Source organism: Geotrypetes seraphini, chromosome 4 (genome assembly GCF_902459505.1).
Source record: "Geotrypetes seraphini chromosome 4, aGeoSer1.1, whole genome shotgun sequence".
NCBI lineage: Eukaryota > Metazoa > Chordata > Amphibia > Gymnophiona > Dermophiidae > Geotrypetes > Geotrypetes seraphini.
The window spans coordinates 191,782,843-191,810,012 of record NC_047087.1 but is presented as its reverse complement, the minus strand read 5'-3'; the positions used below and the strand labels follow the sequence as shown (position 1 = coordinate 191,810,012).

The 27,170-nt window shown below is 44.2% G+C and overlaps 1 protein-coding gene across 1 annotated transcript in view; it reads left to right on the top strand.

The window, feature by feature from the left end:
- The window catches only part of DDX21 (DExD-box helicase 21), a 157,272-nt gene that overhangs the window by 94,165 nt on the left and 35,937 nt on the right, over positions 1 to 27,170 (top strand). Inside the window, exons 9-12 of the mRNA XM_033941918.1 lie at positions 145 to 306; positions 924 to 1,043; positions 7,247 to 7,320; positions 26,945 to 27,104. Coding sequence (XP_033797809.1) covers positions 145 to 306; positions 924 to 1,043; positions 7,247 to 7,320; positions 26,945 to 27,104 — 516 coding nt within the window. The remainder of the gene's footprint in view (positions 1 to 144; positions 307 to 923; positions 1,044 to 7,246; positions 7,321 to 26,944; positions 27,105 to 27,170) is intronic.

The following is a 27,170-nucleotide window of genomic DNA, read 5'->3' as shown; positions in this document are numbered from 1 at the left end:
CATTCTTTTTAAAACATTTAAAATTGTTGTTGATTTTTAGATATATATACTTATAACTTTGATTATGAAATAATATTTTTTTACCCCAAATATCTTTTGAAGAATAAATGTGTTATAATATTAATACCTTGATTTTTGTTGCAGGATGCCCAGTCCCTACATGGTGACATTCCACAGAAACAAAGAGAAATTACATTAAAAGGTTTTAGAAATGGCTCCTTTGAAGTTCTGGTTGCGACTAATGTGGCTGCACGTGGTCTGGATATCCCGGAGGTTGATCTGGTCATACAGGGCTCACCACCAAAGGTACTGCTGCAGGATGTTGCTTTTCAAGTCTAAACAGCTTTTATTAGAGGGATAAACTATATCTTGTCCCTAAACCAAAAATATTTAAATAGACCATCCTATGCTATATAATAGACAATGGGTTTATTGGCTGTTTGTCAACTTGGTGTCCCTAATGTTTATGCACAGCCTACATGTAGCACTGCTTATCATTTCTATAGTGCTTCTAGGCATACTGTATGCAGGTCTCCGTGAAAGAGTGACTGGTATGGTGAAATGGCCAGGCACTGGTAGACAGTAATGTGTGACGGTGTGTTAGCAGGAAGCCTGGGTCACAGAGGTGGTAAGCAGGGTGGTGGCCTACCAGAAAGAGGCCATACTGGCCTGTCATTTTGTAATGGATCTTTTTTGGCAATGAATGTGTCTGCTTTGTTAGAACCCATAGGTAGAAATGACCTGATAGAGATTTATTTGCGAGATTATGCCTTTAGTAGATCCTGTGGAATAGATGACTTGTGATGATCCTTCTAGAAAGGGATTGGAAGCAGTTATAATGCAGTAAGAAGGGGCATCTCAGAATAAGATCATTGTGACTTAATGGATCTTGTTGAGGAAAAAAAATCTCTCACTTTTTCCAGGATGTGGAGTCTTATATCCATCGCTCTGGACGGACTGGTCGAGCAGGACGCACCGGAATTTGCATTTGTTTTTATCAGCGCAAAGAAATAGATCAACTAAGATCTGTGGAACAGAGAGCGGTAAATCACTTCAGTTTGTTTTTTTTTTTTTTTTTTGCTGTCTTAATCACTATCTGCTTTTAATGTTCATTAGTAGAGACGGTATTAATGTGATATTTACTAAAAAGCATTTAGCCTTTAGATATTACTACATTAACTTGGTTTTACCGAGACAAGATTCCGCCCATATACTACAAATCACAGGAGCACATCTCTATTCCTGCTACTGGTAAATGCCACCTTTATACTCTTTCAGATTCATCATAAAAACTTGCTTGTAGTCTGAAGTAAGACAGCCCTATCCCTGAACGTTTTGAGAGGTTCTCAGCCCTGATGGTTTCCCTCTCTCCTTTCCCATCCTGAGATCTTACTCCCTTTAATGCACTCCATCTGGGTCATAGGGATTTTTCCAAGTACAAAGATCCTGGGAACTACCAGCCCCTTTAATCTTGACAGAGCTGCTTTTTCCTATGAGCAAAAAAAGGCAGGTGCCCTAGGGTTTTTAGGATAGCCCTAATGAATATACATGGTGCAGATTTGCATGCCTGTCACCTCCATTATATGCAAATCTCTCTCATGCATATTTATTAGGGCTATCCCAAAAACCCGACTGGCCTGGTGGTCCTCCAGGACAGGGTTGGGGATCTCTGCCCTAGATCCTACAAAACAGGAAGCCCATAGGTAAAACCAGTTTTTACCAGGCTTTCTGCTTTCATTATCCCAGCAGTCCTGACTCCTCGATTATTCCAAGATTCAGTCTTATCTTTTCTAGACTCCAGATTTTCCTCTCATATGAAGGCAAATAAGCCCACTTAATGAGGGTAGGTACAAAATAATTTCAGTATAGAGCCCATGTATTGTAACACCTTACAAAAGCACTTTATAACTCTGTATGATAAAATCTCTACAGAAGCTAACACCTTTTCAGCTCATTTATTGTAGTGCCTTTGCAGAGGCTCATGTAGACCGCTCTGAATTGACTCCCCAGTCAATAGTAGTGGTATAGAAGCTCTCGATAAACAATAATAACTTAGTAGATGGTGGCAGATAAAGACCTGAATAATCCATCTGGTTTGCCCAACAGTCATACTCATTATCAAGTTATGATTAAACCAACAGTGAGTGTGGTATAAAATACTTGATCCTGTGTTTCTTTGCCATTTCTAGGACATAGACTATAGAAGTTCGCCTGGCACCCTTTTTATTTTATATTCCAAATATTGGAGTTGTTGTCGAAGCCCATTCTAATCTATCCTGATCTGTCTTGAATAACATTTATTTCCCCTTAATTCAGATTAAATGGCAAATTCATGCATTATTTTATCAATAGGGTACATAATAATGAGATGCAAAGCATGCAAATGCACCCAAATCATCTTATTATGCGGATCAGATTAATGCAAAGAAAATAATGCCAGCTTACAGCTAATGTTTTTCCTGCCTGGGAGTGTGGGGCCCAGGGCCTTGTTCCCAGACATCATCTTAAAGGAACCAGAGCTGCACAACAGAACAGCGTGCCTCCCCTTGATTTGTATCAACTTCTGGTTTGGAGCAGGAGTGATCCCCAGTTGCTTCTGCCCCTGCTGACATTGGGTTTAAAAAATGACGCTAGCAGCCCCAAACAGTACTATCAGCTGCTAGGATATGCAGATGCTATTTTGAACCTGTTACTGGTGAAACAGGAGCAGTTGGGGATTGTTTCTACCCTGGAACCTTAGACCACCAGGAATTGATAGAGAGAAGCATAGGGAGAGGGGAGGGTTCAAAGCGAATTGGGGTTTATGGGAAGAGGAGGAGCATTGTTCTGTTATACAGCTCCACCCCTTTAAGAAGGCCATAGTGTAGTGACCCCATACTCCTGGGTAGGGTTACCAGACATATAGGAAAACCCAGACATACCCTCTTTTTAGAGGATTGTCCAGGCTTCTGGACAGACTTTCCAAAACCTGACATTTGTCAGGATTTTGGAAAGCTCTGGCTGCATCTATAGGGCCTCTGAGCATGCGCAGATGATGTCACATACATGCTCCAGGCCTTCCAGACACGAATGGAGCTTGCCCAAAAGAAGAGAGATGGCCTTGAGGGGGCGGGAGCAGGGGCAGAACAGGGCAGGGCTAGAGGCGGAACAGGGTGTATCCAGAGACAGAATGAGGTGGGGTCAAATATGGTAATCCTACTCCTGGGGAGCTGAATAACGCAGCATGCAAGGTTGATTGCAAGTTGTTGTTCATTTACCATAAGAGTCACCTGCAGAACTGAGCTATCACAGGTTAGTGACCCACATAGTAAATTAAGCTGTAGTAAAATACCATATTTTGCTGCAGCTTAACTCCCCTCCCCATGCTTCCTGGTCATCTAGATTGGGTGTTTTCTTTTTTCTCAAGATCTCAGTGTTTTGATAGGAAATGATAAAATGAAAATACAAATAAGATGTCACTTTGGAAGGTGATTCGGTGTTATCAGATGCAGCCTGGGAAATGATAAAAATTAAGTGTCCCATCCATAAAAGGTGGCCAAGACCACTATAAGTAGTTAAATGACTTGTGAGTCTTGTGGAAACTGCCAGCCTTACATGGTTCCAAATATGTGATTGCTGGACCAGTACCAGATGGGCAGAACTACATCAGAGGTCCTGTACACAAGTTAACAGAAGCATTTGAGTTTATGGTGCTATTCTAGTATTTGTCTCTTCAGTGTGTTCATATTCATTGCAGCCCTCTTTTAATTTGATTGCAAGTTGTGAAATTGATCTTTAGTGTAAGTCCTGAATGTATCTTAGCAAATAATTAAGATTTAATTAAATTTGTGTTTACTGCCTTTTTGAAGAAATTCACTTGAGGCAGTGTACAGCAAGAATAAGCTGGACATGTACAGTAAACAGGTGTATAACTGGGTGCCACAATTTAGGTGCCCAACTAACATAGGGTTAGCTTGTTCTTTAAGGACACTTATACGTGTAAATGTTCTTATAGAATCTAGCGCAAGTTGATATCAACATACCTACATTTAGACACACCCAGGTCTATTGCTGGTGTAAATGGGTGCATCGAAGTGTTGGCACTTAAAGTATTCTGTAAGTTTTATGCATACTTGTTAGCCCTGACCGTGTAGCTCCCCAGTGAAATGCCCCCTTGCATTTAAACATTAAGGCATGTGTACATTGTAGAATGCTGCTAATGCGTTAAGTGCTAGCAGAGCATTTAAGTGTACATTCACCCACATAAGTGCTAGCATTCATTAGATTTAAGCATTCAAATAGTGCTTAAATTTAGGTGCCCTTTTTATAGAATGAGGGGGTTACAGCAGTAAAAATATTCAAACAGTACACTTTATAGCAGGGGTGTCCAACCTACGGCCCCGTGAAGTATTTTGTGCAGCCCCGGTCGAGGGTGATGCAGTGTTTTCCTCTGCTGTCCCCGGGTGTTTACCATCTTGCCGGCTCCCTCCTGTGTCTTGCTGCAGCGGCCCCAGAAACATTTTTTTCAGCCAATGCGGCCCAGTGAAGCCAAAAGGTTGGACACCCCTGCTTTATAGCGTTGTATACTCTCACCATGTTAACACAATACACATCTTAATAGACAACATAGAGTGTAAGTGGAGCTGGAACATATGGACAGATAAGATAGAAATTAAGGGTAACTAAAGGAAAAAAATGAGAAAAGATGTATGAAAATGACCTTGATTAAGCAAGTCCTGCTACAATATGTGCAGCCGGTGTTGGTCCTTCAGGGTGTGATTAGTCAGTTAATTACTTTTCTATTAAAGTCTTGGGAGTAGAGCCAAGAATTCACCCGCTCTGTGAAGTAGAGAGCTTTGCGTTAATCAAAGCCTGTCTGGGAATGTATTCCAGAATGTGGTATACTCGAGAGAAGGGTCATTTGCAGGTGTCAGAACATGTGATTACTTTTGGAGATGGCATAAGTAGGGATATTCCTTGCAAGAAACGGTGCATGTTGTTTGTTGAATATGGAGCTCTCTTCTCTCATTGCCCATCAAAAGAAATGGGTACATCAGGTTGTAGCAGTAGATCGCTGCCTTCTGGCATCTTACTGGAAGAAGCCAGAGCTGCTCGATCTATCTTTGCGTTTGCTATGAGTGGACTCTCTCAGCAGATGTCTAAATTGATAGTTGTCCTACTACCGTATTTTCACGCAGATAACGCGCACCCGTGTAAAACGCGCACACGGGTATAGCGCGCAGAAACCACGATTTTATGTACAAAATCTTTTGTATACCGCGCTCACGGGTATACCGCGCATGCAGCCCGACTGTCCTTTCGCCCGCCCCGACTCTCCTCTGGCCACCCCGACTCTCCTTTCGCCCTCCCCGACTCTCCGTGCGCTGTCCCAACTATCCGTTCACCCTCCCTGACTTTCCGTGCACTGCCCCGCCTCTCCGTACGCTGGACCCGGAGTTTTCTCAGCAGAATTTCCCAGACCACCTCTTCCTCTCAACACATTGACACGCTAGTGGGTTTATTTTATAGCTTTTTCACTCCCTTCGGTCTGCCTGTCCCCCTTGAAGTCCTGTCCCCCCTTGAAGGTCTGCCTGTCCCCCTTGAAGGTCTGTCCCCATCCTGAAAGCCTGCTGCCCCCCCCCGACGGCCGATACATCCCCCCCCCCCCGGCAGGACCACTCGCACCCCCACCCCGAAGGATCGCCGACTCCCCGACAATATCGGGCCAGAAGGGAGCCCAAACCCTCCTGGCCACGGCGACCCCCTACCCCCACCCCGCACTACATTACGGGCAGGAGGGATCCCAGGCCCTCCTGCCCTCGACGCAAACCCCCCTCCCTCCAACGACCGCCCCCCCCACGACACCCCCACCCCCCTTCCCCGTACCTTTGGTAGTTGGCCGGACAGACGGGAGCCAAACCGCCTGTCCGGCAGGCAGCCAACACGGAATGAGGCCGGATTGGCCCATCCGTCCCAAAGCTCCGCCTACTGGTGGGGCCTAAGGCGCGTGGGCCAATCAGAATAGGCCCTGGAGCCTTAGGTCCCACCTGGGGGCGCGGCCTAAGGCACATGGTCGGGTTGGGCCCATGTGCCTCAGGCCGTGCCCCCAGGTGGGACCTAAGGCTCCAGGGCCTATTCTGATTGGCCCACGCGCCTTAGGCCCCACCAGTAGGCGGAGCTTTGGGACGGATGGGCCAATCCGGCCTCATTCCGTCGTTGGCTGCCTGCCGGACAGGCGGGTTTGGCTCCCGTGTGTCCGGCCAACTACCAAAGGTACGGGGAAGGGGGGTGGGGGTGTCGTGGGGGTCGGCCAGGGGGGTCGCGGGTCGGCTGGGGGGGCGGTCGGAGGTTCTTGGGGGGAGGCGGTCGTTGGAGGGAGGGGGGTTTGCGTCGAGGGCAGAAGGGCCTGGGATCCCTCCTGCCCGTAATGTAGTGCGGGGTGGGGGTAGGGGGTCGCCGTGGCCAGGAGGGTTTGGGCTCCCTCCTGGCCCGATATTGTCGGGGAGTTGGGGAGTCGGCCGGGCAAGAGGGCTTGGGCTCCCTCTTGCTCCGATCGTGGATGCGGGTGCGGGTGGGAGCGCGTGCGAGCGGTCGTTCGGGGTGGGGGTGCGAGCGGTCCTGCTGGGGGGGTGAATCGGGTGTCGGGCGGGGTGGGAACTATGTAAAAAAATTTTTGTATACCGCGCTCACGCGTATAACGCGCAAGGGGTATGCGCGGTAGGTAAAAACGCGTATAACGCGCTTGTTATATGCGTGAAAATACGGTACTATAAGGTTTGGGTAGCTATACTGCAAGGCATGACAGCACTTGAGCAAAGCCTCCATAAATAATTTCTTTTGCTTTGGGGAAGTGCTCCTGTAGCATAGTGTGTGATTTTCCCCTTTTTGTGTGTGTGTGTGTGCATTCCTTCCTTACTTTGATTAGTATCTTATTTGGCTGGTGGGAGAGTGGGTGTTTTTGTATTGCATTTTGCTTGTTCACAATTGTCATGTACTGAAGAGTTACAGTGCATCATGTTTGCTCTTGTTTTGTTATTGGGGGGATTTTGTAATAAAAAATCTCATGTAGTAACTGAGTTTATGAATACTTTATTTTCAAACCCTTTACCTTATAGCTTCTTCAGAAGGTTGTTAATGGCAGTGTTTGTACTCAATAGCAAGTTACAGTTACCTTAGAGGTTTTTCTGCTCCACAGAACAAGAGGAAGGGAACTAGACCTTCCTACAGCCCCTAATATTGTATTAAGATTTTATTTTCTTTATTACAGGGTATTACTTTTAAACGTGTTGGTGTCCCATCTGCATCAGAAATAATTAAAGCTTCCAGCAAAGATGCCATTAGGTAAGATACATATGTGTACTGCCTGTTATTATCCCTACTATGTTATACAGCAATTGTCAGGTAAGAGCTAAGGTGGGGAAAATATTTAGGGAACTTCAGCATCATCCAAAAGTTTTTAGGCTTAGGGTTAACATCTTTGTAACTAATTTATTTTTTCTTTTTCTTTTTTGTGTGTGGTTTTGTTTTTATTTACTTAGTTCTTTTACAGTTCTTTTTCCCTTAACACGTTGACCATCATAATGTTGTTGAAAAAAATTGTGATCCCTGGGCCGACTTCTTTTTGTTTAGCAATTTGTTGAAAGTAATATAAAATAATCATATTGTATGATTTTTTTTTTTTTTTTTAAAAACCTAATTTATGCAGCTAAATAGATTTGTTAAGTGCTAATCACGTATGTACTGCACGGCCCAAAAATAATTTTTTTTACTGACTGGGCCAAGCAGTGCACACGTGATTTGCACTTCTGACGGTCCTAATTATTGTTTTAAAAATAAATTTTTTTTTTTTAAACATTATGTATAAATAAATGTTCTCTTTTTATGCTGTAACTCGCTTAGTAAAAATTAAGTTAAGCGATTCATCAAATCAAAATAAAACTTGAAACTTAAACACAAGTTCAAACTTGCATATCTATGATGCGTACGAACAGTTATGTGTTCAGTGTTTTGTCCGCTGGAATAAATTTGTTATAGTGAGAAATATTGTTATAAATTGCCCTAATATGGGCGACTACAAAAAAGATCAGCATCGTTTAGAAGCCTTGATAAATGAAGTTCTATCTGATGATGAATCATACGAATATTGCAGAAGTGATCTTAGTTCTGTGTCTTCAGATTCTGATTCTCTCATTGCTAGAAAGAGAATAAAAGTATCTACAACAGATAATACAGAAGTTTTCGCTCCTAGTACATCTCAGTTTACTGTTGCTCATTCTGTAGAACAATTGATGATGTTATAAGAAATCTGCATTTGACTAGTGATTCTTCCTCAGATGAAATACTTGGAAATGTGAATTCAACCGACCTACAATGGAATGAAATTACAGGTGAAAGTCTAAAACATTTTCAGTTTGGATAATAATTTTGGAATAAAACAAAATGTTATTGAAGAAATATACGATGAACAGCCTGTAGACTTCTTTTTTTATGTTTGTTGATGGACTGCTGGACTTAATGGTACAAGAAACTAATAGATACGCTCTTCAAAAACTCAGTAAGACAATTTTACCAAAAGCAAGAACAAGAAAGTGAAAAAACACAAATCCCAATGAAATGAAGATATTTTTGGGTCTGCAAATTTGGTTCGGTTTAGTGCAGATTCCAAAATTAGAGTGTTATTGGTCGAATAACATCCTCTATTTTATACAAATCAAACATCGAAGAATCAGTTTGATCTTCTCAGTAACTGGTACTTCACAGACAACAAGGGTGGAAATACTTCTGAAAGACTTTATAAAATTACACCTCTCTTAAATCATATAACAAAAAATTTCCAGAATATAATGATGCCTTCGAGTAATATTTGTGTAGATGAACCTTTAGTTCCTTTCCGAGGTTGTCTTGCCTTTCGTCGGGTACATCAAGAACAAATGACACAAATTTGGCATAAAACTATTCAAATTGTGTATTGAAGATGGATATACATATGATTTCAAGATATACTGCTGCACAGAAAAGACCAATACCACTAATAGTGTTCCAACTTCAATTGTTATGGGACTTTATGAGAATCTACTTGACCATGGACACACAATATATGTAGATGATTATTATACCAGTATTGAATTAGCGCACAAAAACTTTTGAATAGACAAACACACCTTGTAGGCACTTTGAAAAAATATCGTAAGAGAATGCCACAGGATGTTACCCAGAAGAAATTGAAAAATGGTGAAATAATTGGTAAAGAAAGTGACACAGGGGTGGTGGTAGTAAAATGGTTCAATAAACGTGAAGTGCTTATGTTAGCAACAAAACACGCAAACAAAATTAAATCTCTTACAGCAAGAAATGTTAAGTGGCAAACTTGGTTCTTTTTGTTGCATAGAGCGTTTTGGACCCCTGTTCGTTTACAAAAGTTAGATAGCTCTAAATCTAATAGATGCTGGCATTGTAATTTGGAACCAGGGACATTGGATCATCTACTTTATTATTGTCCCTGTATTAAGTTATTTTGGAATTCAGTTTGGACTCAAGTAAATTCTTTATTAGAAAACCATGTTGCGCTTTCATATGATACTGTTTTATTTGGAATGGCTATGAGGAAAAAGAGTCAAATTTCATCACACAACAACAAACTTCTATTAATTACGACAGGGACTGCCATTCAACATATTACCAATAACTGGAAAAATTACAATAATCTTAGTTACACATTCTGGTGGAATTCGTTATGTCATATTTTTAAGATGGAAAGAGCAATAGCATTGCAAAAAGGGAATTATAATAACTTTGCAAAGATTTGGGGGCCATTGGAAAAATATTGTAATGAATAGACATCATTTCTTCCTTTTTTAGTTTTATTATTTGCACACTCAGGGGGGTGGGAGGATTTGGGGAGGAAAATGTTTTATAACTGTTATATAATATGTTTTTTTTAAAAATGTATTTATTAGGATTTTATATACCGCCTATCAAGGTTATCTAAGCGGTTTTACAATCAGGTACTCAAGCATTTTCCCTATCTGTCCCGGTGGGCTCACAATCTATCTAACGTACCTGGGGCTATGGAGGATTAAGTGACTTGCCCAGGATCACAAGGAGCAGCGCGGGGTTTGAACCCACAACCCCAGGGTGCTGAGGCTGTAGCTTCAACCACTGCGCCACACACTCCTCCCATATAGAATAATTGATGAAGGGTGGGTGGGTAGGGTTCTATCTTTAATGGTCTATTAGATTTTATGTGTTAGATTTTATAGTGCTATATTGGAATTATATTCAAATATATTTTATTGAGCTCAACAAAACCATCAAACAAGTAACAGGACAAATATAAGCAAGCTCAGCATTTTAGATAACAAAACCTGTCCCTACAGAAAAGAAGCCCCCCCTATCCCAACACAACCCACCCCAAAATAAATAACCCCCCCAGGATCCTCCTTCCAAGAACATCTCATCCAAAGAAAATTATACAAAGATCAGGCAAATCTGGTGGAACAAAGGAAAACAAAATACAAAGATTCAACAATTCAGCAAGCGGCTTCGGGCCAGCGGGGTCATAGTTGTCCAGAATGGTTCCCAAGTGCGTTGAAAGACCCGGCCTGGGAGAGAAGAAAGGTCCAACACATCTCTCCGTTCCCACATCAAAAGGGTAATCATCCGACATCGCCAAAGAGAGTAATCGGGAGCAGTATCTTCAAGCCAGCGCAGCAAAATACATTTCAGGGCCACCAAGACAGTCCATTTAAGGAAAGCTGCAGCTCCCCGCACACGAGGGAAATAGTGAGGAACAGTTCCAAACAAGAACAAAGGGGAGCAGCGAATGGTAATTTTCCAGATGCGCTCCACAAAGACAAAAACAGCATTCCAAAAGGCTTGAATATCTGGGCAAGTCCAAAACGTGTCCCAAGCCTGCTTCAGGAGCTTGGCATCTAAGACAAGCTGCAGATTCACGAAGGCGGGATAAATATGCCCTCTTTGGAGAGATATACAAGCGGAAAACTAACTTATAGTGTTGTTCCCAAAAGTGGTATACTTTCGAAAGGCTGGCAACCTACGGACAACCTGTGAGAGCACATCATCTGGCAAATCTACAGCAAGGTCATGAGCCCAGGCCTCCTGTAAATGGGAATTGTCAAACAAGGGGGACTCATCCTTCAAATGGCGATGATGGAATTTAAGTGGGACTGGAAGTTGAGAACCAATGGTGAAAGCTGTGGAGAGCAACTCGTAACAAGAGGCAGTCAAAGAACTGGTGGGGAAAAAAGAGACATAATGATGAAATTGCATATAAGCAAAATAATCAGTGGGGGGGAGACCAAACTCCTCTTACAACTGTGCAAAAGGCTTTATTTGGCCATCATCATCAACCAAGTGAAAAATATAGTGAATCCCCCTTGTTTCCCTCCGAGCAAAACTCGGCCCATCTATCCCAGCAGGAAGGAGCTATTAAAACGGATAGGCAGAAAGGGAGTGACAGAAGCAGAAAGAGCATGGAATTTGCAGACTCAGCGCCAAACCTTCCTCAAGGGACGGTGGAGCACTTTTGCAGAGAGAGGTTCGGGCCCAAGAGAAGGAAGAGAATGAAAGTAAGTACAGTGGTGCCTCGCACAGCGAACGCCTCGCACAGCGAACGCTGCGCACAACGAACTTTATGTCTTGATTCGTACAACGGACTTCGTTTCACACAACGAAGTCCGGGGTTCCTGCGGGGTTGGATCGCAGCGGGGTTGGTCGAGCCGCGAGGGTAGTCTCCTTCTCCTTACCTGCCCTGTCGCAGCACACAGCCGAACGGAAATCTTCCCGATGTCAGCGCTGACGTCGGAGGGAGGGCTTAAGCAAAGCCCTCCCTTCCTCCGACGTCAGCGCTGACATCAGGAAGACTTCCGTTCGGCTGTGTGCGGCTGCGGCAGGGCAGGTAGGAAGAAGGCAATGGCGAACGAAAGAGGGGGGGAGGGGGCGGTCCGCCCCGAAGAATGTGCACAGCTGGTCAGGTCCCCCGATCGACCGACAACAGGCCCGGCCGACAAACCTCCCTGCCCTGTAGCCGCGAATCTAAATTACCTCTTACAGCAGCTTCAATAATCCAGCTGCTGTAAGAAGGTAATTTAGATTCGCGGCTACAGGACAGGGAGATTTGTCCGACCGGGCCTGTTCTGTTGTCGGTCGGGTGCAAAAGCGCCACAAAGGTGGAGGCAGGGAGGGAGGAAAGGTGGAGTGGAGAAGAAAAGACGCTTAAGGGGGGAGAAGGCCGCTGAAAGCACATGTTGGAGCAGGGGATGAGAGGGAGGGAGAGAAGGGGAAATATTGGACAAGGGCAGAAGGGATGCTAAATCATAGGGTGACAGGCAGAGAGAACAACAGGAAAAAGAGTGGAAGCAATCTTGAACCCTGAGGGTGAGGGCAGAGAGAGATGGTGAGATGATTGATCATGGGGAGAGGGACAAAAGGGAATAGAGATGGGATAGGAAGATAGTGGAAGTAAAAGGACAGGGAGATGTATGTTTTTAGATGTATCTAAATAAAAATAATAACAAAAAATTTATCTTTTTTATGTCATCTTAGCATATTTTATGCTGCAGAACGAATTATTTTTTTTTACATGTATTCCTATGGGAAAACGCGTTTCACATAACGAACGTTTCACATAACAAACTTGCTCCTGGAACCAATTAAGTTCGTTGTGTGAGGCACCACTGTACTAAAATGAGTAGAGCGAAAACAAAGAAGTTCCAAAGAAGTGTTAGTGAATGCCGAAATACCCCAAAAAGGTCATTAATGTGACGCATGCCACAACCAACTGTCAAGTAACGAAGGTTCAGTAAACCCAATCCACCCCTGTACCACGGAGCCACGGCCCTCTTATAAGGCAGACGAGGCCGCTTCCCAGACCAAAGAAATCTGAACCAAACGTACCAGTCGTCTCTCATCTCGAGAAGACAAATAAAGAGGAAGGACCCGAAAGACATATAGCCAACAAGGGACAATAAGCATATTGTAAAGATGCACCCGACCCAAGAGCGAAAAGGGAAGACCTCCCCATAGCTGTAATTTGTTCTGAAGGGCCTGGAACAGCGGTTCCACATTCAAGCGATACATTCAAGAGATAGGTCCTGAGGAATAAAGACCCCCAAGTATTTCAAGGTAGAGTCCGCCCAACGAAGAGGAAATGTACCCCTCCACCGCTATATTGGAATTATTTATGATATATTTTTGTGCACTTGTTGTTTGATTTAAAAATGAATAAAGAATTAAAAAAAAATAAATAAATTTTAAGTGTAAGACCCGGAAGCTATTATGTACTGTAACAAAAGCAAAAGTTTTATTGATCTTTCCTATCAGGTAAAAGCCTATGCTTCTTGTCTTCGTAGAAGTGTGAAATGGTATCAAAAACTTGCAGTTCAAATTTGTTTAAGATCTGCTGTGGTGAATGCTTTTATAGTATATAAGCAAGTTACTGATAAAAACATTAGCATCACAGAATTTAGAGAAAAAATTTCAAAAGTTATTAGGAATTATACCAAAGGAAAATAATGTCACTTCGACTTCAGACAAGGAAAAACATATTTTAGAAGAGGTTGGTACCAGTAATAGGAGAAGATGTACATCTTGCTACAAAAAGTTAACCGAAGAACATAATAGAAAATATGCAACATCTAAGGCCACACAAACACGGTGGAAATGTGTTCAGTGTGAAAAATTTTACTTTGTTTGCTGTTTTACTATTGTGCATAACTGTACTTTGCAATTGTTTAGTAATAATTTCACCTAATTTTTTTTTCATATCTATTTGTCTCTGTTATTTTCTGTTTATTAGTTTGTCAATTTTTTTTAGAAATTAATGATTTGATACATTTATAATGAGAAATATTATAAATAAATATTTATCCCAGGACAAGCAGGCAGGTATTCTCTCTAGTGGGTGACGTCATCCAACGGAGCCCCGATGTGGACATCTCACAAGCATACTTGCTTGTAGAAACTTTTAGAAGTTTTGAGTTGCCCACACCGCGCATGCGCAAGTGCCTTCCCGCCCGATGCACCGGGCGCGTCTCCTCAGTTCTTACTCTTCCGCGGAGCTGAGAAGTCCGTCTTCAACTCTCTGCACGAAGTCGCTTCACTTGTGCCTTCTGTGTCCGCGGTTTTGAGTTTTCTTTGCTCATTATCGTTGGTTCACAGTTGCGTTTTCTTGTTTTTTGTTTTTTTTTTAAATTTCTTTCGATCGTTCGACCGGGCAGGCCGCGTGGCCAAAGCCCCGCAGCTTCGATCTTGCGGCGGAGCTTTTTCGGCCTATGTCCCGGCCTGTCACTGGTTTTAAAAAGTGTGTCAAGTGCCAGCGCGCGATTTCGTTGACTGACCCTCATCGACGCTGTCTTCAGTGTCTCGGGCCTCAACATCTTCCGAAATCGTGCCAGCGCGCGATTTCGTTGACGGACCCTCATCGACACTGTCTTCAGTGTCTCGGGCCTCAACATCTTCCGAAATCGTGCCAGCCTTGCTCCACACTTAAAGCATGTGCTTTTAAGCGTCGCTGCATTTTGTGGGAGTCGCTGTTCAGCATGGAGGCGTTGCCGGAGCTGCCCACATCGCAGAGCGCCACGCCTTCGACTTCCACTTCAGCCTCTTTGGCCTCGAGTCTGCTCAAGCCTGCCTCGTTCGTGCCGGCTTAGACTCCGACGCCTGCTGCGGTGCCTTCCGCTGTCTCCTCAGGTCAGATAACGCAGCCTCCCATTCCTCCAGTGGTGCTCAAGGTGCCTAAGGCTTCTAAACCCAAGCCCCGGGCGGCCGAGTTAGCGATGTCCATGCTGGAGGTCCCATTGCCGATGCGGATCCCTCTTTGCCGGCTTCGTTCCATGCCATGATGGAGAAGCGATTTGTCGAGCTCTTTACTAAGATTGGGCCGACGCTTCTCTCCCAAATCCAGCCTGGGCAAGCGGAAGCCTCCCGTGAGGTCGAGCCGCCTCTGGTGCCTCCTCGACGCACACTCTCACTGCTGGGAGCAGAGTCGCGGCGAGTGTGTGGTCTGGCTTCGGGGCATGCCTCGCAAGGAGCAGAGTCTTTGCCCATGCCACCTTTGGAACCGATACCCTCGATGCATGGCGCCTCCACCTTGCCTGGAACGGAACCTTCCTCCTCGATGCCGAGTCTCGAACCTTGGGGAGTGCCTCAGGGGGCTTCGTCTCAGCCTCTGCTGCTTCGATCCCCAGCTTCCAGCCCCATCTACTCGATGGCTGCCTCGTCTGGGCTTTGCTCGCTTCGACGCTCGAGGCCTGCTTCTCGACACAGTTCGGGTCGTCGCTCGAGACATTCATCGAGGCATTCTTCGAGGCATGCCTCGCCTCGTCATAAGCAGCCCTTTCGGGAGTTTTCACTGGATTACTCGCCTCCTCCTCCTGTGCCGGAACTCGAGGACATCGTGGGTTTGTTCTCTCCCTGCTGGTCCTCGGCCTCAGCAGACCAGGCCACCTCGAATTCTTCGAGCCCGTCTCGAAGCCCGGCCCTGGCTGACCAGTTGTCTTTCTCATCCTTCCTGAGGCAGATGGCGGTGGATCTGGATATCACCCTGGATTCGGGTTCCAAGTTTTCTAAGGAATATTTGGAGATGATGCATCTTGTCCAACCTCCTGCTGAGTCTCTCCGTCTGCCTCTCCATAAGCTTCTGGACCAGACTTTCATGAGATGTTTAGAGACTCCTTACTCCATCCCCGCTGTTCCAGGGAAGTTGGATGCCAGGTACCGCACGGTACACCATAAGGGCTTCGATGGAGCGCAGCTCTCTCACCAGTCTCTCTTAGTTGAGTCCTCCTTGAAGCGGTCTCATCCCTCCCAGGTCTATGCCTCCACTCCTGGCTGGGAGGCGAAAACCATGGACAGATTTGGCAGGCGCATCTACCAGAACTCGATGATGGCTTCTCGAATCCTGAATTATAGTTTTCATTTTGCGACCTACTTTGAGTTTTTTCTCTCTATTCTTCAAAACTTTTTGCCATATCTGGACTCTCAGGCTCGCTTCGAGTACTCGGAAGTCCTGGCGTCGTTGTCCCAACTCCGCCTGCAGATGATGCAATTGTCTTACGACGCTTTTGAACTCTCGGCCAGAGCTGCTGCTTGTTTGGTGGCTATGAGAAGCCTGGCGTGGCTCCGGACCATTGATATGGATCCGAATCTCCAGGACAGGCTGGCGAGCGTTCCCTGTGCAGGAGCAGACCTTTTCGACGAGTCCATCGAGGTGGTGACGGAGAAGCTATCGAAACACGAAAAGTCTTTTCAATCTATTCTCCGCTAGAAGTCCAAGCCTGCTTATTGCTCGCCCGCCTATGATCTATCAGAGGCGCTACCCACCGAAGCAGGCACCCACCATCCGTCAGCCTGTGAAGAGACAGCACTAGCAGAAGCCCCAACAAAAGCCTCAGCCTTCTGCTGTCCCCAAGGCTCCTCAGCCTTTTTGACTGTCTCATAGGGAGCATAACTTCCATCATTCTGCCCTCCCCGTTTTTTCCCATTGGAGGTCGTCTCCCATCACTTTTACCATCGATGGAAGACTATTACTACCGACCTCTGGGTCCTTTCCATCGTAAGAGAGGGATACTCTCTTCAGGTCCATCAAGTTCCTCCGGAACAATCTTCAAGAGAGTATCCTTCCAACTTAACCCAGACCACCCTTCTTCTTCAGGAAGCTCAGGCTTTGCTTCGTGCCATCGAGCCGGTCCCTGTGGACCAACAGAACAAGGGTTTTTACTCCCGGTACTTCCTTGTTCCGAAGAAGACGGGCGACCTGCGTCCTATTTTGGACCTCAGGGTGCTCAACAGGTTTCTGGTCAGGGAGAAGTTTCGCATGTTGACCCTGGCTTCTCTCTATCCCCTCCTCGAGCAGAACGACTGGTTATGCTCCCTGGATCTCAAGGAGGCCTACACTCATATTCCCATCCATCCGGCCTCCCGTCAATACCTCAGATTTCGGGTGGGACATCTTCATCTTCAGTACAGAGTGCTTCCTTTCGGCCTAGCTTCGTCTCCCAGAGTCTTCACCAAGTGCCTGGTTGTGGTGGCCGCAGCACTCCGGAACCATGGTCTGCAGGTGTTTCTCTACCTCGACGACTGGCTCATCAAGGATTCCATGTCTCAGGGGGCTGTCCGGGCCACTCAGAGGACAATCTGGTTTCTACAGAGTCTGGGATTCGAGATCAACTTTCCCAAATCTCATCTTCAACCTTCACAGACTCTCCCCTTCATCGGAGCTGTTCTGGATACTATTCAACTCAGAGCGTTCCTTCCTTCTCAACGCTGGCGGCTCTTCTTCATCTTTGTCACTCGGTCTCTTCTCACCTGTCATATCGGTGAGACACATGATGGTGCTCCTGGGTCACATGGTCTCTACGGTTCACGTGACTCCTTTTGCCAGATTTCACCTGCGGATTCCTCAGTGGACCCTAGCTTCTCAATGGTCACAGGTCTCCGACCCACTGACTCGTCACATTCAGGTCACTCCTGCTCTGCTGCAGTCGCTTCGCTGGTGGATGCTCTCTTCCAATCTTTCCAGAGGTTTGCTGTTTCACATGCCTACCCATCAGAAGGTCCTCAGGACCGACTCCTCGACCTATGCTTGGGGTGCTCATCTGGACGGGTTCCGTACCCAGGGCTTTTGGTCGAGTGCGGATCATCTGTGCCATATCAATCTCCTAGAACTCGGGGCAATTTTCAACGCTCTCACTGCTTTTCAGCATCTACTTCACGACATGGTGGTCCTCATTCGTACTGACAATCAGGTCGCCATGTATTATGTCAACAAGCAGGGGGGCACTGGATCTGCCTCCCTCTGTCAGGAAGCTCTGAAAGTTTGGGATTGGGCAATTCGCCACAACACCTTCCTCAAAGCTGTCTACATTCAGGGGGCGGACAATGCCTTGGCGGACAACTTGAGTCGTCTTCTACAGCCTCATGAGTGGACTCTCCACTCCACGCCCCTTCATCAAATCTTCTCCCTGTGGGGGATGCCTCAAATAGACCTCTTTGCAGCCCCCCACAACTTCAAACTGCCTCAGTTCTGCTCCAGGATCTACACTCCTCATCGTCTCGAGGCAGATGCTTTTCTTCTGGACTGGGGGAATCTCTTTCTGTATGCGTTTCCTCCGTTTCCTCTCATTCAAAAAACTCTGGTCAAGCTCAAGTCCGACCGGGCCATCATGATTCTGATTGCTCCTCGGTGGCCCAGGCAACCTTGGTACTCCCTTCTTCTGCAACTCAGCAGCAGGGAGCCCTTCCTGCTACCAGTGTTTCCATCTCTGCTTACGCAGCATCAGGGATCTCTGCTTCATCCCAACCTGCAGTCGTTACACCTGACAGCTTGGTTCCTCTCAGCGTAACTTCCCTTCAGTTTTCACCAGCTGTGCGGGATGTTTTGGAAGCTTCAAGGAAGCCTGCTACTAGACAATGCTGTTCCCAGAAATGGACTAGATTCTCTACTTGGTGTTTTTCTCATCACAAGGAACCTCAACATGCCTCCTTGTCCTCTGTTTTGGACTACCTTTTGCACCTGTCTCATTCTGGTCTCAAGTCTACATCGATCAGAGTCCATCTTAGTGCCATTGCTGCTTTCCACCAGCCTCTTCAGGGGAAACCTTTCTGCACATCCTGTGGTTTCCAGATTCATGAAAGGGCTTTTCTATGTCAATCCTCCCCTCAAACCGTCTCCAGTGGTTTGGGACCTCAATGTTGTTCTTTCTCAACTTATGAAACCTCCATTTGAACCTCTTAGCAAGGCTCCTCTGAAATTTCTCACTTGGAAAGTGGTGCTTCTCATTGGCCTCACTTCTGCTCGTCGAGTGAGTGAGCTTCAAGCATTGGTTGCAGATCTGCCCTTTACAGTGTTTCATCATGACAAGGTGGTCCTTTGCACTCATCCCAAATTCCTCCCCAAGGTGGTCTCAGAATTCCTGTGTTTTTTCCAAAGCCTCATTCTCATCCTGGAGAATCAGCTCTTCACACTCTGGACTGTAAACATGCTTTGGCTTTCTACCTGGAACGCATCAAGCCTCACAGAACTGCTCCTCAACTTTTCATCTCTTTTGATCTGAACAAGTTGGGACGCCCTATCTCTAAGCGCACCATCTCCAACTGGATGGCGGCTTGTATCTCTTTCTGCTATGCCCAGGCTGGATTACCCCTTCACAGTAAAGTCACAGCCCATAAGGTCAGAGCAATGGCAGCCTCTGTAGCTTTCCTCAGATCGACACCGATTGAGGAGATTTGCAAAGCTGCCACTTGGTCCTCGGTTCATACCTTCACCTCACACTATTGTCTGGATACTTTCTCCAGACGGGATGGACAGTTTGGTCAAACAGTGTTACAGAATTTATTCTCCTAAGTTGCCAATTCTCCCACCATCCCATTGTGGTTAGCTTGGAGGTCACCCACTAGTGAGAATACCTGCCTGCTTGTCCTGGGATAAAGCAATGTTACTTACTGTAACAGTTGTTATCCAGGGACAGCAGGCAGCTATTCTCACGTCCCAACCACCTCCCCTGGGTTGGCTTCTCTGCTAGCTATCTGAACTGAGGAGACACACCCGGTGCATCGGGTGGGAAGGCACTCGCGCATGCGCGGTGTGGGCAACTTGAAACTTCTAAAAGTTTCTACAAGCAAGTATGCTTGTGAGATGTCCGCATCGGGGCTCCGTTGGATGACGTCACCCACTAGTGAGAATAGCTGCCTGCTGTCCCTGGATAACAACTGTTACGATAAGTAACATTGCTTTAGCACCATTGTTATTATTTTATTCAGCATTAGAAATTGGCCTAAATCAGGAAAATAAAACCCCTATAATAGGCTACCTGTTGTACACGTAGTTGAAATTCTACCATGTTAACTATATAAACCTGTTGGAAAAATATAGTGTGAATCGTATTTGATTCATACAGCGGTCAACGTGTTAAAATCACCATTTTCCCCCTTGCTTCCTTTAACACAGAGTTTCTTAAACTGCGATACGCGTAAACCTAGGGGGTACGTGGGCAGACCGCCGCCACTGCTGCCCGCTCTATTTAATTACCTCGCAGCCCTGCTGCTGCTGCAACTCCAAAAGGGCCAGGCGCGTTCAGCTATTGCACGCTGCTGGCCCCCCCACATCAATTGAAATATTTCATTAAAAGTGCTCTTGTGCTATAAATACTAAGTTCATAATGAAATATTTCAATCAAGCAATTTAGAACAAGTTTTGCTGAATTTAATACCTCAAATAGTTAAAGGAATAGCAATGAATTCAATGAGCTAAATGAATTGAGAATAGCTGAAATATTTGTAATATGTTTTAAAAAATATATAAGGTTAGTATTGGGTGGGTTTTGAGTGTCATTTTGGGATGTAGACTTTTTTAGAATCCCCTATCATGATGAATTATTGAATTGATAAATTTTATACAGTAGATTTATGATTGGAAGAAGAATGGAATAAATGAAATAAAGTTAGATAGTAATCAAATAGTTTTTAAGTGTATGTAATAGATTATAATATTAAACATTAATTAATTTGGTAGGGAGGTTGGTACAAAGCCGGTGATGTCACGAGGAGCAAGAGAAGATTGGTTTTCTTTCTCTTGAAGAAACCCCATTATGGGGAGATCCGCTCCATAATTCTGTGGCTTGTCCCTATATATAAAATTTAATAAAATATTAATTGGGACATAGTCTACTGTCCATTTTGACTTTTCTAAATGGTTTTGTGTATGTATGTTTAGTACCACTTCATCCCTTGACTAACCTCACTAATATTCTCCTGCCCTTATTAGTACATTTATATAACTGGCATTTATAATAAGTAATGTCTCTGGTGAATTAATGTATTTAGAACTTGCTGTGTTGTCAGTAACTCTTTTGTTCTTGTGGGTAGAATTTGTTCCATAAATCTATCTTTTATAATTTGTCCATTTTGTTACTTGAATGTTTGTGTATTGTTGATTTGTCAATAAAGGACTCCTTGAAATTAAAAAAGGTTAATTAACTAAAATGTAAAAATTGAAGAGCACTTTTCCAAAACTCGGTCCTTTTTTTAATTGGTTTTGAGCTATGTGATTAATTTTGTTCAAGACAAGATTCATTTACTGTAGCTAATTCCTGTGCCAAAAATCATGGACTAGTTAGTTCTGGCACAGGAATATGTTATAACAAATGAATTTTTGCCTTGAACAAAATAAATCACATAGCTCTAAACTGACAAAAAAAGGATTGAATTTTGGAAATATGCTCTTCAATTTGCATCTCTAACCATAAAATGTTCTTGTCTCTAGCTTTCTTTTTATGACCTCTCAACACTTTTGCAGCTTTCCAGTATAGAATAAGGTTTTCCACATGGATTACATTATAAGTCACTTAAATTTTCTATTCATTAAGAAGAAATTCCCTGAACTTCATGTCAATATAAAGTTCTGGTGGAAATTTCCACTGTTACGTTCCAAGTGAGGGATTACTGAATGTTCTCAGTCTGGACCACCTCATGATCGGAAATCTCATATGGACCTATCTCTGCAGAATGAATTTTGATGCCAGATTCTTGAAATGGTGGAATGTGCTCAAGGCAGTTACATACAGTTCTGCTGTGAAGGATGTAGATACCTCCAAACATCCACCAAATCTAAAAGGTCACATAACAGATGATATCTTTAGTAGGGTTTAGCTTCTCATGCAACTGACCCGAGATTTATCAAATTGTGGCTCATGTGCGCCATTAAAGTCCCCCTCCAATTATCAGCAGGATTCCATCAAATGCCTGCAAATGTTTTAACTTGTAAAAATTGCTGTTGTAAATAATAGGAGCCTTGCCTAGTAATACTTATTGCCTCACAGCTACATGTGCAATAATAAACTGACCGCTTTCATTCATAAGGGTTTTATATTGTATTGCATCAAGACCTCTGTGAAATAGTTATCACTCTGCCTTTTTAGCTTGTACTGGGGATTCCAGATAATCCCCTATCCACCATTGTTTTAATTGAGGTCTATTTTGTACTTTTAAAGCTTGGAATATTTTTTTGTCATTTGGAGATCAAGTTTGAAGTTTATTTAAAATTTGTTAATCCGCTTTTAAAATTTCTTAGCGGAGTACATATAAAATATAAAAATAATTTTAAAAAAGGGTATTTCATAAAAAGTCCAAACAAACATACTGATACAAGGGGGACAAGGGGATAGAACTACATCAATTATAGAATAGTAAAACGGGAATGGTTAACAGATAAGGATAGGGGACCCATCTGTAGAAATGGTTGTGGTAAAGATCTTTTGGACTGAGTGTCCTGATATTGGATAGTTATACATTAAAAGCATCCCTAAATAGAAAGGTTTTTAGATTTGATTTAAACCAATCTACTGATGTTTCTTCCCTTAGAAGGGTCGGCATTGCATTCCATATTTTAGAACGCAGAAAGGGAATAGGCAACAGATGTTGCGAAAGAGATCTAAGCGATCTCTTTGGAGCATAGGGTATAAGAAGCTTATCTATTAATTGAGGGAAATCAGTTAGTCGTGCTTTGAATGTTAAAAGAAGTATCTTGTAGGTAATTCTGTCTGAGATGGGGAACCGGTGCACGTTAATCAGACGAGGTGTTACATGATCAAATATCTTTGCATTTGTTATTAGTTTAACTGCCATATTTTGGATAATTTGCAGTGTCTGAGTTTTTTTGAGTGATACCTTTATTACAATGCATTACAGTAATCCAACTTTGAGATTACAAGAGAGTGTATTAGAATATTGACGGAATGTGACTCTAGAAGGCTTATGAGAGAATGAATCATATGTAACCTGTAGAAACTTTTCTGTACAACAGCACTGATCTGTTCATGGAAAGTTAGCTTGTTGTCAAAAATGACACCTAAAATTTTGACAGATATTACTATCTATAAAAGTGTGGCTTTGAAACGTGCGGATGAAATAACTCTCACATTCCATTGTATAATTTTCACCATATTCTGTGTTGCTCCCTTACTCTTTGATACCCAAGCAGTGAACATACTGCATGAAGTAACAGAGGTATGTCCCAGTGCACACACCTCCCTTTGAACACTACTTTCCTGCCTGAATTTTTTTCTTACTTCCCAGTAGCTCCAAGATACCAGTCCCCCAATTCACTACTACCCTCTAATTACCATGCCAATTAAACCTTTTCTCTACTATTGACATAGCATAAGTGAGTGTTGTTGGCACATAAATGATAACTTAAGCTTGTATTCTGTAATGGAATATGGGTGCCCAGATGCCATTATGGAATTTGCACCTAGTGCCCAACATTTTTGTGCATTTTATAGAATTGCTCCCTGTATGTTTGAAACCAGCATCAGGGCTGGGATGGATAAAAAAACTGAGAAGCAGCATTTCTGAGGGTGCTGTGACATGTAGCTTTGTTCCACCTTCTATTTTGAGTTAACCAGTAAATACACTTCTCCCTCCGAATCCGCGGTTTCAGCATCCGCAGATTTGGTTATTCGCGATTTTTAAACAAAAAAACCTTTTTAATTTTTCGGGCTATTTTAAGCCCTGTAAGCCCCCCCTTAAGCCTTACTTGGTGGTTTAGCGCAGGGGTATCAAAGTACCTCCTTGAGGGCCGCAATCCAGTCGGGTTTTCAGGATTTCCCCAGTGAATATGCACGTGATCTATTAGCATAGAATAAAAGCAGTGCATGCAAATAGATCTCATGCATATTCATTGGGGAAATCCTGAAAACCTGACTGGATTGCAGCCCTCGAGGAGGGACTTTGACACCCCTGGTCTAGCGGGTTTTCGGGGCAGGAGCAATCTTCCCATGCTCCTGCCCCGTGCAGATCGCTCAAAGGAAATGGCTGCCTTGAGCTCCCGTAGTCTCTCGATACTACGATGGGAGCTCAAGGCAGCCATTTCCTATGAGCGATCTGCACGGGGCAGGAGCGTGGGAAGATTGCTCTTGCCCCGAAAACCCACTTGACCACCAGGTAAGGCTTATGGGGGAACTTACAGGGCTTAAAATAGCCAGGGGGTTAGGGGTAGAACCGGCCCGAATATTATTTGCAGTTTTTTAATATTCACGGGCCAGCTCTGCCCCTAACCCCCTTGGATATGGAAGAAGAAGTATAATGGGCAATAGGACCAAGCTGCATTCTACAGTGTGTTCAGCAGTGCTGTTTCACACATCTGCTGTGCTTCTGTTTGTTTCTGATGTTGGCTTTCAAACCTATTGTTCATCAACAAGGGATGAAGTACTATTATTTCAAGTCATTTACTGTACATAGTCTACCCAGCTGGTATGGGTTCCTTCACGCACACCACTCTGAACAGCTCGAAATACATGTTTTTTGCAGTGTACTCTAGCACTATCAGTAGCTGCAGGGTCTCTTCCTTGTGTGAGTACTAGTACAGCTGCCATCCTTGCTCCCCAGTACTTCTGCCACAGGATGGGGTATATGTATATATGCATGTGTCTAAATGAGAATCAGGGAAAGTGTGTCTGTGTCTGAGGGTGAAAGGTTTGTCTTTGTGAGCTCATCTGTTTTGAGGCGAAAAGGGTGTATTTTTCAGGAAAGGATGAGTGTGTGTGTCTATATCTAGAGGCAGGGTTCATCTGTGTTACTTGGGATGGATATATTGTTTGTCTTGGGTCAAAGGGACTATATATATGTGTGTGTGTGTGTGGTGGGTAAAGGGGCTTTGTGAGGGTGGTGCAGAATGTGTTGTATACCCTACAGTACAAACAGATGGACAGATAAAGAGCCTCTGCTATTATATACTGTATTTTTCGCTCCATAAGACGCACCTGACCATAAGACGCACCCTAGATTTAGAGGAGGAAAGCAGGAAAAAAATCATTCTGAACCAAATTGTGCACCCAACCTCCCTTACTCCCTGCCAGGCTCTGCACCCTGTCCCACTGCACTGAAATGTAACCTGCCTCCCCACCTCTGGTGGTCTAGTGGTAGGCTGGGACAGGAGGGATTTGTTCCAGCCGACTAACAAATTTTTCCTCCTCCCCCCCAGTACCTTTTTTTTTTTTAAAAAAGCACACTTTTAAAACAGCCCCCCCCCTGCGCTCACTCACTCACCCTTCCTTTTATGTTCAAATCTGTTTTATTATGAATACAAAAACAACAAAGAATACAACAAAGGCAAAGGAACTAACAGCCAACAATACAAAAGTTGTTGTGTTGTTTTGGTAGAACAAGAGTAGCAAACCCTACCCAAGCAGCAAAAGCCCCAACCAGAATCCTCCCTTTTCCCAAAGAAGCTTAAAAAACAACCAACAGATCTCTAAGATGCCAAAGGCCCGTGCCACCCACCCTTCCTTTTAAAACACCCCCGCAGTACTTTTTTTTTTTAATGCAAGATATCAGAGATGCTTATTTCCAAAAGCTAACATTTAAATTAATAAATGCAAAATAAAATACTTTTTTCTACCTTTGTTTGATTACGTTTTGGTTTTTATTTTTGTAATTTACTTTGACTCCATGTGTCTCTTTTCTGTTTTTATCTGTTTCTTCTGATTGTGCAGGTTCTCTTGTCCCTCTGACATTTCTTCTATTCCCCAGGTCCACTATCCTTGTTCCTTCTGCACCCCTATTTGCCCTATCCAGCATCTTCCTTCTCTGTCCCTATCCTACCTCCATGTCCCCATCTGCCCTTTTTCCAGCATTGTCCCTCAGTGTTCTAATCTCCTCCATTTTCCAGCATTGCCTCTATGTTCCACTGTTCTACCCTCTCCCTGTCTACCATTGACAATCTGCATCCCTGACCCTGCTATCCCTCCTCGCCCAGCATCTCCTATGTTCTTATTTCTCCCCATGTTCAGCTTCTCCCCTGTCTCTTCCCTTCTTCTAAAGATCCCCTCCCTCCACCTCACCTCAGGGCCACATATCTTCCCGACTTGCCCCTCTCCCCCCGATGCTGGCATCTTTTCCCTCCTCCAATGCAGTCCCTTTCTTTCCTCTCCATCTGCTCTTCCCCATGTTTCTCCTTACTACTCGGGCAGCAGCGATTGCATGCAGTCTTCCCCGCAGTATCTTTTAAAACGCCTGGTAAGCCTGGTGGTCCAGCGGTTTATGGGTTGGTAGGAGCGTGCTTTCTGTGCTGCTGCCTGGGCCCGCCCCGCTTTCTGGATGGCTGCAGTCAGTTCTTGCAAGTCCCGCGAAAACTGATGCTGCCATTTAGAAAGTGGGGTGGGCCCAGGCAGCACTGTAGGAAAGCACGCTCCTGTCGGCCCATATCCCGCTGGACCACCAGGCTTAAGGGTATGTTTTAAAGGGAAGGGCCGGCAGGCAGGCCTTGTATTTAAAGGGGGGGCAGTGTTTTAAAAAGGTACCATCCCTTATCTGTACAACACCACAAATTGTAAATCTACTGGAACAGCCCAATCTTCCTTGCTGTATCCCATTCCCCTTGCCTATATTGTAATTTCACCAATCTTCTTGTAACTCTCCTGGAAATGCCCAGATGACTCCCCCTGGAAACAGCCCAATCTTCCTTACTGTATCCCATTCCCTAAATTGTAATTTACCAATCTTCTTGTAATTCTTGTAATCTTCCTTGTTGTATCCCATTCCCTAAATTGTAATTCACCAATCTTCTTGTAATTCTCCTGAAAATATCCAGATATCTCTTTGTAATTCTCCTGGAAATGTTCAGATGTCTCTTTTGTAATCCGCCCAGAACTGCAAGGTAGGGGCGGAATAGAAGTCAATAATGTAATGTAATATACCGGGAGGAAGGGGGTGAGTCGTCTTCGCTCCATAAGATGTACCCACTTTTCCACCCCCCTTTTTGGGGATGGAAAAAATGCGTCTTATGGAGCAAAAAATACGGTTCATATAATTTATTCTCCCGCTGTGGTAAATAGCTTGTTATAGATAGATACCTGTATTTGTTCAGCAAAAAATGGGGATATCCGTTTTCCTGGTAGTTTTGATTTGCCTTGTAATTACATTCCTGTATGACTTTTTTAATATTCTGTAGATATTTGGACTCTGTGCCTCCAGCTGCCATTGAACATTTTAAACAGTCTGCAGAGCATTTGATCAAGGAAAAGGGGGCAGTAGAAGCACTGGCAGCAGCACTAGCTCACATTTCAGGAGCCACCTCTTTAGAGCAGCGATCCCTGCTTAACTCTGATGCGGTAAGTGTCAAGGTACCTTTCTCTTGAACTTTAAAGTGATTTTTTTTTTCCTTGGTTTTTATTTTT